At 45.9% G+C, this 13684-nt stretch overlaps 1 protein-coding gene across 1 annotated transcript in view; it reads right to left on the bottom strand.

Moving 5' to 3' along the window:
- Positions 1-13684, bottom strand: part of TULP4 (tubby like protein 4) — a 167339-nt gene that overhangs the window by 15816 nt on the left and 137839 nt on the right. Inside the window, exons 7-9 of the mRNA XM_012806712.2 lie at positions 9893-10117; positions 8556-8790; positions 687-831 (exon numbers count right to left, since the gene is read on the bottom strand). Coding sequence (XP_012662166.1) covers positions 687-831; positions 8556-8790; positions 9893-10117 — 605 coding nt within the window. The remainder of the gene's footprint in view (positions 1-686; positions 832-8555; positions 8791-9892; positions 10118-13684) is intronic.

Raw genomic sequence — 13684 nt, forward strand, 5'->3', positions numbered from 1 at the left:
GCCTCCCAAGTAGCTGGGAGCACAGGCGCCCGCCACAACGCCCGGCTATTTTTTGGTTGCAGCCGTCATTGTTGTTTGGCAGGTCCAGGCTGGGGATTTGAACCCGCCACCTAAGGTGTACGTGGCTGGCGCCTTAGCCAGTTGAGCTATAGGCACCGAGCCACTAGCTGAGATCTTAATGAAGCCCTGCCCACCCTCGTCTACCCTCCCCCCAATGGTGTCCCACTTTACCAATGTTAAAATCTGGTCACCCTACATTAGATCCATTTTTTTTTTAAAGTTGATTATTAGTTTCCCAATTATATCATTATTGGCATTTAATTTGGCATTCTCTTCAACACTGTATATCCATTACAAAAACGTTTCCTTCCTTTTCTCAAATTCAAAGAAAAACCAAGCAAGTCAGAGAGAAGTCCTTCCCCCTTTCACGCCTGATAACCATTAACTTAGGGAAGCTCTGAAGGTTTAGCAAACTTCCTACCAGATGTCTCTTTCCATCCTGAAAGGAGAAAAAGAAAGAAAGAAAAATAAAAAAATTCCAACTAGAATCTTCCAGAAGGAAAGGTGGGATGCTGCGCTTACTATATATATATTTTTAGTGTGAGTTTTAATGGGATTCTGTTGGAGGCACAGAGATATGTCCAGAGGCACAAAAAAAGAGCAAATACCCTGGAGGCTGAGATTACCTTGGGAGTTTGGGTGATTTGCTAGCTCTGGAGATTTTGGGAGATTTCTTGGCAGCCCAGTCATCACTCAGCTCGATGTCACTGGAGTCTGAGCAGTTGCAGCTGTCGATCACAGTGGAAATCAAGCTATTCCCATAGATTTCATCTGGTAAGACACCAACAAGCACATGTAAGGGAAGTAGTATCAATTAGCCCCTAATGATGACAATTACTATAAATTAAAGGATAGACTGAGTCTACAGGCCATCATTTTAAATCTAGAGGTTGAACCATAAAGTTTAGCATTGTTTTTTCTTCTACATTTTTATGCTATTATATCTTCTAAGGAGAAATGGGCATGGGATTTGAATGCCTCAAGGAATGTACAAAATAGCCAGACACTGTCTGCCAAAAGCCTGAGGACACACAGGTGTCCATCCGAGTCTGTGTGGACTTTTGTGCAGTCCCAGAACCCAGACTAAGCTAGGGGCTTGCTGACTCACTGATTCCCCAGAGAACCTGCTTCTGGGCTAGGAAGGCCCTTGTCACTGCCAGGCCTGTTTGGCCTAGAGCCCTGACAAAGCTAGGCCCATCCAAGGGGTCTCAGAAGTTGACATCTGAGTTCCAGCCAGTCTGCTAGCATTGCCCTGAGATTGGCTGTGGGATTTGGCTATTCTACCAGCACAGCTGCCTGCCTGCCTGGGGCAATGGCTTCAGGAATACCTGTGGAGTGGGGACTTTCAGTGGTGGCTTTGGGTTCCTCTGAGGGTACCCTGTACTAGAAGCCTCGCATGATAATTTTGCCGACTGGCCATCAGGCAGAAGACCAGAGACGATGCACAGACAGCCAGGCAGTCGCCAAACTGTCGAGTAGACAAAGCTCACTCTCTATGAGGTTTCTTCACCCCCCCACTCTGCTTTCTCCATGACCCCACCCACCGCCACTACCACACCCTTTCACAACCCAAACCCCTACAACTCCCCCTGGTTAGCCCTCAGTGTGAATGCCCCATTCTTTACAATACTTTGTTTTTCTGACTAAACCCTCATTCCCTCAAGGCTCTAATAGCCTTACCGGGTAAACAAAGCCGAATCATTCAATTACAATTAAATAATTTATAGCATGGGAGTGACTTTACCATTTGAAAGGACTATTGACATTTTAAAGGATGAGTTTATCAATCCAAACCAGTCTCCAAGTTTCTGAGCTGTGGAGGTGACATCTGTGAACAGGGGCTTCCCTGAGCACAACTGGCTGTACCTGCTGTGTCCCCCACCCACTCCTATGTTCATGGATCCAGCTAGTTGTTGTGGTATTCATTGTGTTCAATCAACTATTATAAAAAGGCTTACTTCATTTGGCCTGAGCAATGCTTTATATTATTTAGCTTAGGAGTCACTAAATCAAAGGAAGCTCAGCCATGATTCAGACATATATGAGCCTGCAGAATGCTTCCATGTGTTCATGACCTAACCCGAGGAAATCCAATAAGGCATCGCCTACTCAGCTCCTGACTACTCATCAATGCCAGGATCCCTCAAGTGCTAGTCTCAGACATTTTGCTTTTCCCTTTAACCATAACTACTGTTTTATTGTCTCAACTGGTGTAAATTCTGCCAGAGAAGGAAAGTTTCTGTGCTGCTTTTTGCTGTAACTCCAGAGACTAGAACACTTGGGGCTTGACAAATACTTCCTGAAAGAATAAATGAGGATTTAAGGGGTGGCATGAGAAAAAGAAAAGTGCTTTCTGAATATACAGCCTACGTCCAGCTGGTCCAGTGTAGGCACTGCCACGCTGACGTCTTCGTCAACACAACTAGAAATCCACCGCCTTACGTTACATCAGCACTTGGGAAGGCCAGGGCAGGGGCTGGGTGCATCTTGGACTTCTAGTGATTCTGTACTTTCAATTTATAATGGAATTCTGCAAACAAATATCCAAGTTACAGGAAAACATAAATTGGGATTGGTCTCTGAAAACTATATGCTCCCACCAGCAGTGTTTAAGTGTTCCTTTTTCTCCACATCCTTGCCAACGTCTATTATTTTTTGGCTTTTTAATAACAGCCATTATGACTGGTGTAAGATAATATCTCAATGTGGTTTTCATTTGCATTTCTTCTGATTAGTAATGTTGAACATTTTTTCATATGCTTATCGGCTATTTGTCTGTTTTCTTTTGAAAAATGTCTATTCATAAACTTTCTACTTTTTAATAGGATTATTTGGGTTTTATTATTATTGTTGAGTTCCTTGGAAATTCTAGATATCAGCCCCTGTTAGATGCATAGTTTCCAAATATCTTCTCCCATTCTGAAGGCTGTTTACTCTGATGATTTCTTCTGCTATGCAGAATCTTTTTAGTTTAACTAAATTCAATTTGTATACTTCTATTTTTGCTGTTTGTGCTTTTGAGGTCTTAGTCATCAATTCTTTGCCTAGACCAATTTCCAGGTTACCCTAGCTTTTCTTCTAGTATTTTTAGTCTGTCTGCCTTTCTTCTTTACACACACACACACACACACACACAAACACATACAAACACACACACACACAAATAGGTCACTGTTGCCCAGGCTGAAGTGCAGTGGCATAGCCATTATAACCTTGACTCTGGGCCTGCTGTCTCAGCCACTCAAAGTAGTGGGATTACATGTGAGCCACCATGCCTGGCCTATAGTTTCAGGTTTTACGTGTAAATCTTTGATCCATCTTGAGTTGATTTTTGTATACAGAGAGAGACAGGGGCCAAGTTTCATTCTTCTGCACGTGGCAATCCAATTTTTCCCAGCATCATTTACTGAAAAGTGTATCCTGTCCTCAGTTTCTATTTTGTTAGCTTTGTCAAAGATCAGTTGGCTATAGATATGTGGCTTTATTTCTGGGTTCTCTATTTTGTTCCATTGATCTGGGTGTCTATTTTTATACTAGTACATGCTGTTTTGGGTTACTACAGCCTTGTAATAAATTTGAGGTCAGGTAAAGAAACCTTCAAAAGCTGTTTTAATATCCCTTCAATACGTGTGCAAGCTCTTAGTCTGCTCAGGCTGCTATAACAAAATACCACAGACTGGGTGGCTTAAACACCAGAACTGATTTTCTTATAGTCTTGCAAGCTGAAAATCTAAGATTAGGGTGTTGGCATGGTGAGAATCTGGCAAAGTCTTTCTTCCTGGCTTGCCATGTGATCAGAGGACCTTTACCTGGTACATGTGTATCAGGAGCACTCTCTCTTCCTCTTCTTATATGGTCACCAAGCCTTCCAGATTAGGATCCCATCCTTATGGCTTCATTAACCTTAATTCCCCATGAAAGTCCTATTTCCATAAAGAGTAACATTGGGAGTGAGGACTTCCACATATGATGGGGGTGGGTAGTGGGTAAGAAACAATTCAGTCTATAGCATTCTGCCCCTGCTCCTCCCAGATTCAGAACCTTCTCTTATACAAAACATTCATTCTGTCCCAATAGCCCTAAAATTCTTAATTCACTCCAGTATCAGGTTTAAAGTCTAAAGTCCAAAGTCTCATTTAAGTATCATCTAAATCAGATATGGATGAGACTTGATTCATCCTGAACTAGAATTGCTTTCCATCTATGAGCTCACACAACCAGGTAAGGTATGGGCTTTCAAATATAAGGGTGGGGAATTCACATTCTAAAAGGGAGAACCTGGAAGTAAGACAGGCTTGATGGGTCCCAAGCAAATCTAAAAACCTGGCAGGCAAGTTCCTTTAGATCTTAAGGCTTGAGTATAACTCCCCTTTGACTCCAGGCTCTGCCCTCTAGACCCACACAGGTGTCAGCACCACCCTCATAGCTGTAGGGAGGGGTCCTAACCTTAGGGCCCTGCCTCCAAGGTTCTAGGTGAAGGCCATTTGGCCTGTCAAAACAGATTCTGATCTCAGAATCACCTTCAAGGTTCACTTTCCTCTCTTCTTGAAGAATAGGCCCCACCAGCAGCTAAATCACTCCCATTCTGGCCTGTTACACCTAGGAAGTGCAGATGCCTCCTTCACTCCATGTCCAGCTGCCCACTGCAGATGGACAGCAGGGCAGGGCTTCTGCTTGCACAACTGCACAAGCTCTTTATAAGGGACAATGCAACCACCTCCTTGGTGTTGAATAGCCGGAAAAGAGCCTTTTCTAAATCTTCAAATTCTGGATCCTTTAAACTTAACACTTCCTTACACCAGAATGCAGCCAAATTCTTTGCCACTTTATAGTAAGGATCATCTTTCCTCCAATTTTCAATGTGTTCCTCATTTCTGACCATGACCTCACCAGAATTTTCCAGACACCCATATTCTACTATGCACCTCAAAACTCTTTCAGGATCTCCATTCCCCTATTGCAAAGTTTCTTTCATGTGTTTAGCTATTTGTTACAGTTGCACCCACTGCTTTCTCTTTTTCTTTTTTTTTTTTTAGACACAGTCTGACTTTGTCACCCCAGATAGAATGCTGTGGCTTACAGCTCACAACAACTTCAAACTCTTCAGCTCAAGTGATACTCTTCCAAGCAGCTGGGACTACAGGCATCCCACTACAACACCCAGCTATTTTTAGAGACAGGGTCTCACTCTAGCTCTCACCCAATTATTTTCAGAGACAGCGTCTCACTCTAGTTCAGCTATTTTTAGAGACAGGGTCTCATTCTAGCTCAGCTATTTTTAGAGACAGGGTCTCAAACTCGTGAGCTCAAAAAATCCTCCTGCCTTGAGTGCTAGGATTACAGGCGTGATCCTAGCCTGGCCTCACATACCTACTTCTTGATAGTAATATCGGTATTAGTCAGGGACCTCTAGAGAAACAAAACCAATATGGGGAGTGTGTGTGTTTATGTATAAAAAGACTGATTTTTTTTTGAGACAGTCTCATTCTGTTTTCCCAGTTAGAGTGCTATTGCGTCATAACTCACAGTAGCCTCAAACTCCTATGCTCAAGCCATCCTCCTACCTCAGCCTTCTATCTAAGTAGCTGGGACTGTAGGCACTGCTACCATGTCTGGCTGAGTTTTCTATTTTTAGTAAAGACAGGGTCTTGGTCTTGCTCTTACTCAGGCTGGTCTTGAACTCCTTGGCTCAATGGATCCTCCCCCTCAGCCTCCTAGAGGGAGGCGAATTACAGGCGGGAGCCACCAAGCCTGGCTTAAAGAGATGTATTATAGGGAACTGGCTCTCACCAGGACAAGGACATCATCACAGCTGGTTCCTGGTGAGGACTCCCCAGCTTGCAGACAGTCACTGTCAGGCTTTCTCCCCCATAGTCTTTCCTCAGTCAATGCTCATGGAAAGACACAGGAGCTCTCTCTTCCTCTTCTTATAGGCCAGAAGCTCCATCAGATTAGGACCCACTCTATGTTAACTTTAATGTCCCTTAAATGCCCTCTCTCCAAAAACAGTCACATTGGTGATTAAGCCTTTAATATACACTCGCAATTCTGAGGAACATATTTGTCAAGTCACTCAAACAACATTTACCAAAGTGGATTGCAAAGTTTAGTACATAAAAGTCACTGGGAGAATCCATTAAGTCACATGTGTCCAGACCCCAACATAACCTTAACAAATCATCATCTAAGGCAGCAGTTCTCAACCTGTGGGTCAAGACCCACAGGAACTGTATTAAAGGGTTGCGGCATTAAGAAGGTTGAGAACCACTGATCTAAGGAGTGATCTAGGAATGTGCATTTAAATAAGCACCCCTGTGGTCTGTGTGGAGGTGGTACGTGTGCCACATTTTGAAAAACAATGATGTGGTGGTGGTTCATGAGAGTTAATCGGCTTCTCATGATGAGAAATTTCTGGCTACTCAGTGTTAGAAATATTTTCCTTCTCTAAAATAGTTTCTATATACCACTCAGTTGGCAATTAGTCACTCGTATTGTGCCTTGTGACACACCTTCTATTTTAGTCTGGAAGTTATTTAAATCTTGACTTTTTATTTGAACTTCTCAAGTGCTGAAGTTGTCTATTCACCCAAAATGGATAAGAACCTCAAAAGCAAAGATACCTTGGTAATGCTTAGCAATCACGGGAGATTCAAGTACTCATACAAGACAAGCATTGACTAAATATTTCATTTGTTTTGCTTTACAGTTTTTACTTCTTTTAATTATAAAGAAGTATAAAAATAAAACATCTTATTCCCCAAAGGACTGCTAACTCCCAACCGAGTTAGTCTGGGTTTGCTCTGGGCTGACAAAGTCAACAGGAAGAAAAAAATAGGCGTTTAGGCAGGTGGTCCAGGCTCTTGGGAGGCTGTGGCCCTGGAGCCCTGAAAGCACATGGTTGTCGTCTTCAGCGGGCAATCCACACACATGTGGGGAGATAAATGAGCTCTTTAACTGTTTTCCACATCAAATCTCAGCCACTTTACTAAGCCACATCCAAGGGAGGCCCTGGAGGTGCTGGCATGAGTGAAACTTGGGCTGCACGCACCCCCGCGCCATCATTTCTAACCATGGCCTGTTCTCTTACCTCCCCCTGGAACAAGGCTTTCCTCCTACATCCACCTCTCTCTGTTTTCCTCACTACACCTTCCTTCTGGGTCTTCCCTCTCCCCTTACCATCTGTCTCCTGACCAGCCCCCATTCTTCTTGCTTTCTCTGCTATTGGTAGTAGCTTGTTACGTGAGTCAAAAGACAGAAAACTGACTAATAACCAATTTTGAAAAGGACAGTGTTGCTGTTTTTGACTTCATCCAGTTAACACTGGTCGCAGAGTGTGATCACAGATGCTGAATGAGAAAAGAACAGCTGAGGGTGGGGAAGCAACCATCTAGGGCAGGCTATGATGACAGGCCAGCCGCATGCTCCACTACCACACTGGTTTCAGGAACGTAATTAAAAGCACAGACCAGTCTGAGGGGCGGGAGAGTAGACCAGAGTGAGGAAGTGGAGGGAGCAAGTATAAAGTGAAAAATAATGCAACAAATCCAACTCAGCCAATGCAGTTTCAAGGTCAAGTGCTCACTGGCACTGGGGAGCTGGGGGGACAAAAATGACTCAGTTATCTACTCTCAGGCCCTCAGGATTCAGTGGGGCAAGCAGAGTCTGCAGCACAATGACCACGTGTGCAGAGCAGGACACAGCAGCTGTTGCGGGACAACAGGCACCACAGATGGTACTGGTCATCTCTGCAGCAGGTGACAGGGAAGGTTTCAGAGGGAGAACATTTGAGTAGGCGGGGATTGACAGGTGCATTGGACACTGCCCTGCACCAAGCAGCACGCACACAAAATGAAGACCCTTCCTTCTGGAGCCTCGCAATCTAGGAGCCCAGCGAGGAGTATGGTGAGGAGCCTGGACACATTAACTGAGCCATGAAAAGCAGCATAGGAGAGGCTGTAGAAGGATGGGGTGATTCATCATGTCAGAATCTTTATGGATGAGTAAGAAATTTTCATTAGTAATCAGCTATACAGCAGTTAATAGTGGATTGGGGGGGGGCAGAAGCAGGAAGCTGAGGAGTAGGCTAAAGGTTTAAAAATTTTAATTATATTGCCCACTCTGGGAAGGCAGAAACTATATCTCATTATTTTCCAATTATATCCATATTGCATTAAGGTGCTCAATGAATACTTGGTAACTGTAAGAGGAAGCTGTCACTCCCAGGAGGTCTGTGCCAGCTTCTCCTTAACTGAGAGCCTACATTTCCTTCACCTATATAGCCCTAAGGACCTGATGCCTATGGAACATTACAAAAACCCATCAGAAAATCCATTCAGAGAACTGCTCATTTACATAGCATCTGGAAATACAGCAGCTTTGGGGATGTTCCATTCTTGCCAGCACAGGCTTGCATTTCATAACCAGGCATTACCTTTACACGGGGTAAAGAACAACACCCCACAACCATATGAGAACAAACCTCTGGCAGAGCCCACCTGATTTGCTATCTGTCCGGGGGTCCATGATGACAAACTCTGGCCGCAGCTTGCTGATGCGCCTCCCCTTGAGGATGGGCACAAGCCCCCCCAGGTACTCAAGGTAGAGTGTGTAGCATGGGCCGCCCACCTCGGGGTCATCCTCTGTGCGCTTCATGGTGCAGTGCAGCCGCTCACTGCCGGCTGAGGGGTAGCTAACAAAGTCGCGCATGTTGTTGGGGTCTGGAATTGGGGGCTAGAGGTGGGATACAGGAAGAAGAGAAAGAGCTGAGACTCCAGAGAAAGAGAGACGGTAGGCATGGATCAGGGCGGCTAAAGCTGGCACTGCTGCTCTGACACAGCATAGGCTGGGCACTCGGGAGTGGCTGACTCCGTGATGTAGAGCAGCGATTCCCAACCAAGCATGAGAATCTCCTGGGAGCTTTTGAAAAATACCTAAGCCAGGATCCCACCTCAGATGATTACATCTGCATCTCTGGCAGAGGGCTTGGGCATCTGTACTTTCTAATGCATTATAATACACCAGTGGTTCCCAACCTATGGGTTGCAACCCACAGGAACTGTATTAAAGGGCTGCAGCATTAGGAAGGTTGAGAACCACTGTAATACACCAAGGTTAAGACTCAAAAAGTAACCAACAAATCAGTCTGATAAAAAAAAGAGAGAATACAAAACTGAGGCAAGGTGGGGAGGACCCAAGGGTAAGGGGGAGCCCACACTTGGATAGCCACCGGCATAGCCATTCCGCATATTATCACTAAAAACAGACTAGTTTCTCAAGCTTCCATCAGTACGAATGAGCAGACGTCAGTGCCCAGTGGGTCACCCCTCTGAGCACAGTGCAGGGAACATGTCCTAGGACTGGAGTAGGCCTGTCCTGAAGATTCCCAAACTAGCTAAGGAGCATGTTACTTAACTTTCATGAACTTGTTTCCTGCTCTCTCAAGTCAGAATAATGGCCACATCTGCCAGGAGGTGGATTGACAGTTTTGTAAAGCACTTGGTGCAATTCCATTATCATATAGGAACTGCTCAAGGAACGTTCACTCTTTTGTTCATGACACAGGCTTTGCCATGGGAAAGATAACATCCACCACACAAGGCACACCTCACGGGGACACTGACAGTGTCCTCAGGGCAGGCTGCAGATGTGGGAGAATGTGGTGGAACCCTGCAGAGCCACGTTTGGCTGTTCCTCAGAGCTCTAGTCGGTGGCAGATGAGGCCCCTCTGCATGCTCTGGAGCCCTTACATGTTTCCTGTCCCTGCTCTCCTTCTGCCCCACAGTGGGGAGCCAGCCCTGGAGAGGGAACAAAGGAGAGCGGTGCAGTGTTTTACCTTGATGGTGGGGATGAAGGCGGTGGAGAGGTAGGAACAGAGGCGGGGAGGCAGGGCCAACTTGCTGACATCCTTGTCTTCCCGCAGGGTGCTGGCAATGGCTTGCTGGCACAGCAGCTGCAGGCTGGACACCCGATGCTCCACACGTACCACGTACAGGGCTGGTCCTGATGCCATCAGCAGCCGTGAGTCGCGGTGGCCCCAGCAGATAGAGATGATAGGGCGCTGCCGGGAAGTGAAGAGAAGATAACGCTCACGCTTGTGTGCTTTGTGGTAAGCAAGAAGAGGCACGGCACACTTGCCGTAAGCAAAACAAAGTGAGCAGACAGTTTAACAATACTGGTTTTATAAGCACAATAGAGAATGTTAGACTCTCCATAGTTGACCACTTTCCCTACAATGACCACCTCCTTAACTTGACCTAATTCTCATAGACTGGGCTTGCACCAAATGTACGTATCAGTACAGCACACCTAGTTCCTTATGTTGACCATATCCATGTGTCAACCAGTTTGTTACAGTCCCTTGGGTGGTCAACTTAACAGAGGTTCTACTGTACTTAATTATGAAAATTCAATATTTTTATTAAAAAGTAGTTAGATCCCCAGACCCAAGTACAAATAAAGCACTGGGGTAATTTTTATAGAGTTCTTTTACATGTATCATCTCTTTTAATTTGGGGAATTGGTGAGGAGTAGACCAGGTGGCTCCTCCCTACTGTCCTTACTGGCAGCATTTTAGAGTCAAATCAACAGTGGACCCGGGGTTATCAGCTATGTGACCTGGGAATTGTGCCACCTCCAGAAGCTTCTCACTCTTCTCATGAGACCAACAGAGGCACTGTGAAGATTAAAGGATATGGTGCCACAGTCCCTCCGGCCCATCACAGCTACAACCCAGAGGCATGAAGTCCCTTCGGGTATGGCTACCCTCTAACGGGCCAAGGAAGGAGGACAGAAAGCCCTCCTGAGGGGAAGAGGGGGAACACAGCTCCTGTGGCAGCCTTGCTAGAGTTGTGGCTGTCACTTTCTTTGAAAAGGCTGGCGGAAATCTGAATAAGTTAGAAACTTCTTATGCTAAAAAGATATCCAAAGCTCAGGGGTGTCATCTACCAAAGAAGAAAAGAGGTGAAGGGGTGTGATGGAGAAGTACGGAGAGATTTGTTCACTCTGATCCAGGCAGATGGAGCGCTGATTTAATGAGGCCTTGAGGGATTCCAAAGATCAGAAGTGGGAATATCAGATCTTTTATATAAATGACAGATAGGAAGGGAATTTTCACAACACTTTAGTGACAAACATCAAGATAAAAGGAACACACAAAGTCATTTCCTAAAATAGCCTCCAGGGTCAGCTAATCCTGGTTTCAACTTCAAAGCAAAATGCAAGGCCAAAGAAAATTTGTCTTCCATTCCTAACATGCCACGCTACCTGAGAAAGTGCTCGAAGCCAGAGGAAGACCCAGTGTCGGTTAGTCATAAAGAGTCTGCAATGCAAGTCTGAGGGCTTCTGAAGCACTTCCAAGACAAGCCTCCTAATGAGCTGAACCAGCACAGAGGGTGGCCCCCATGGAAGGGGCCTAGTAATTTAAAGCAGGGACAGTCACTTCTAAAGACAGGGCAACCTGCCAGCTAAGGGAGGAAAAATAAACTAACATAAAGAGAAACAAACTCACAACACAAAATTACTCCTCTGAAGAGAAAACTCACAGTGCAACCGTCCCCCTTTCCTCCTGTTTTGTTTTAAACACCTGTTAGCACTAAGAATGCTTTTCTCAGCCTTAAAGAGTCCTCAGCGGACAGTAGGGGTGCGAGCTCCCCACTCAGCTCTCTGCTTCAGTTCCTGCCAAAAACCCAGATTCTAAGGGCTCTAATAAGCAAGCCTCATGGAGTAAAGGGGAAAATAGAAAAAGCAAACGCACCAGCTTTGCAGCCACTTCTGTTATCAGTCTGCTGAAGTAGAAAAAATAAACCAGTTTTAGCCTTAAGAACACAGAGTGCCTTTCCTCAGAGCTGGCCCTTTCAGTCCTTCATCCCTGCGCTGTGGCTATTCCCTCCTTTCTCTTTCTTGAGAAGTGAAATAAATTCTTTCCTAAAACTATTCTACTCCTGGTGTGAGAATTCTTTCCCCAATCTGAGCCATGAGGTCCTCCATGCATCCCCGCCCTAACAGACCAATGCATTAGAACAGTAAGAGGGCTGTCCGGAAGTATCCAGGCACATTACACAGCTAGATACTTTCTGGACAGCTCCTTGTACACACAAAAATTTCTCTGGCATCATCAGCCCCCATAAGTGCAGGTTAGGAAAGAGGCTCTTTTCTTTTTTAAATGTCTAAATCCATTTATTCCAAAATACGCAAAATCAATAAGAACTGTGTCACCAGGGTGCTATAAGCACCTCCCTGCATCCTCCTTCTCTACTAGATCAATAAATAAGTTTCTTTGCTCAAGTAATTACGAGAACCTCTTCCCCAATTTTTTTAAAGGTCATCATAGCTTCATATCTCCTCCCTATTTGCCAGCTCCAACCTCCAGTATGACACAGGGAGTGTGCTGGCCCCAGAATACACAAAATACTATCCTCTTCAAATCCCTCATCCTCCCCAGCTCCCTCATCCTCCCCTGCTCCCTCTCCCTCCCCTGCTCCCTCTCCCTCCCCTGCTCCCTCATCCTCCCCTACTCCCTCTCCCTCCCCAGCTCCCTCATCCTCCCCTGTTCCCTCCCCTGATCCCTCAACCTCCCCAACTCCCTCTCCCTCCCCTGCTCCCTCATCCTCCCCTGCTCCCTCTTCTTATCCTGCATCCTCCCCAGCTCCCTCGCCCTCTTCTGATCCCTCTCCCTTCTTGGCTCCCTCATCCCCCTGGTTCCCTCCTCTTTTTCTGCTCCCTCTTCTATCTCTGCTCCCTTGTTCTCAGAGGTCTTCTCCTTCTCCACTTCCTCCTTCATTAGACCCTCCTCTGTCCATCCATGTCTAATCCATCTCTCTTCTCAGGGTCACCATTAGGCTCTGCTGGGCCTGTAGCTGCTGGTTCTGTTGTCTGGTGGCTTTCAGGCACTCCTGGGTCTCCTCCAGCTCCAGGTAGGCCATTTTAGCTGCCTTTGTGCTACCCTGAGCTTTCTTTTGCTGTAGCTGCTCCTTGGCCTGAGTCTGCAGCAGGAGCTAAGCACAGCGACTCCTCTGCCATCAGCTGCTGAGAGGCGGCCACACACTGAGGCAGCAGGATCAGATACTGATATCGCTATTGCTGCAGACTCTGTGCCTCTTCATTCTACAGTTCCACCCATGGGGAGCCCTGGACATGAGGGTGGATGGTGGCCAGTTTCCAGATTCTGAGCCCTAAATATGGGAGTGGGGGTGCTAAGATTCAGGCAGCTGTGGTCTTGGTTCTTGGTGCGCTCTTGGCCAAGAACGACCAGAGGAAAAGAAAGGGAGATCTACAGAGCAAGAGCAAGATACAGGTTTATGGAGCAAGATATGTTTGCCAAAGACAATGAATGGGCCTCCTTAATAGGAATGAAGAAAAAGGCTAACTGAGGCTCTATCAGTTCAGTTGCCAAATCATGTAAAGATACACTGCTGTTCCTTTACCATGATCCCCTAAAATTATATTCACAACTCAGAGGTTGTCACAAAAAGCAGTTTCGGGTGGCACCCGTAGCTCAGCGGTTAGGGTGCCAGCTATATACAGCAAGGCTGGCAGGTCGAACCTGGCCCGGGCCAACTAAAAACAATGACAACTGCAACAAAAAAATAGCCGAGAGTTGTGGCGGGTACCTGTAGTCCCAGCTACT

This window comes from Otolemur garnettii, unplaced genomic scaffold (genome assembly GCF_000181295.1).
Source record: "Otolemur garnettii isolate 467f Iridium unplaced genomic scaffold, OtoGar3 scaffold00056, whole genome shotgun sequence".
NCBI classification, from domain to species: Eukaryota; Metazoa; Chordata; class Mammalia; order Primates; family Galagidae; genus Otolemur; species Otolemur garnettii.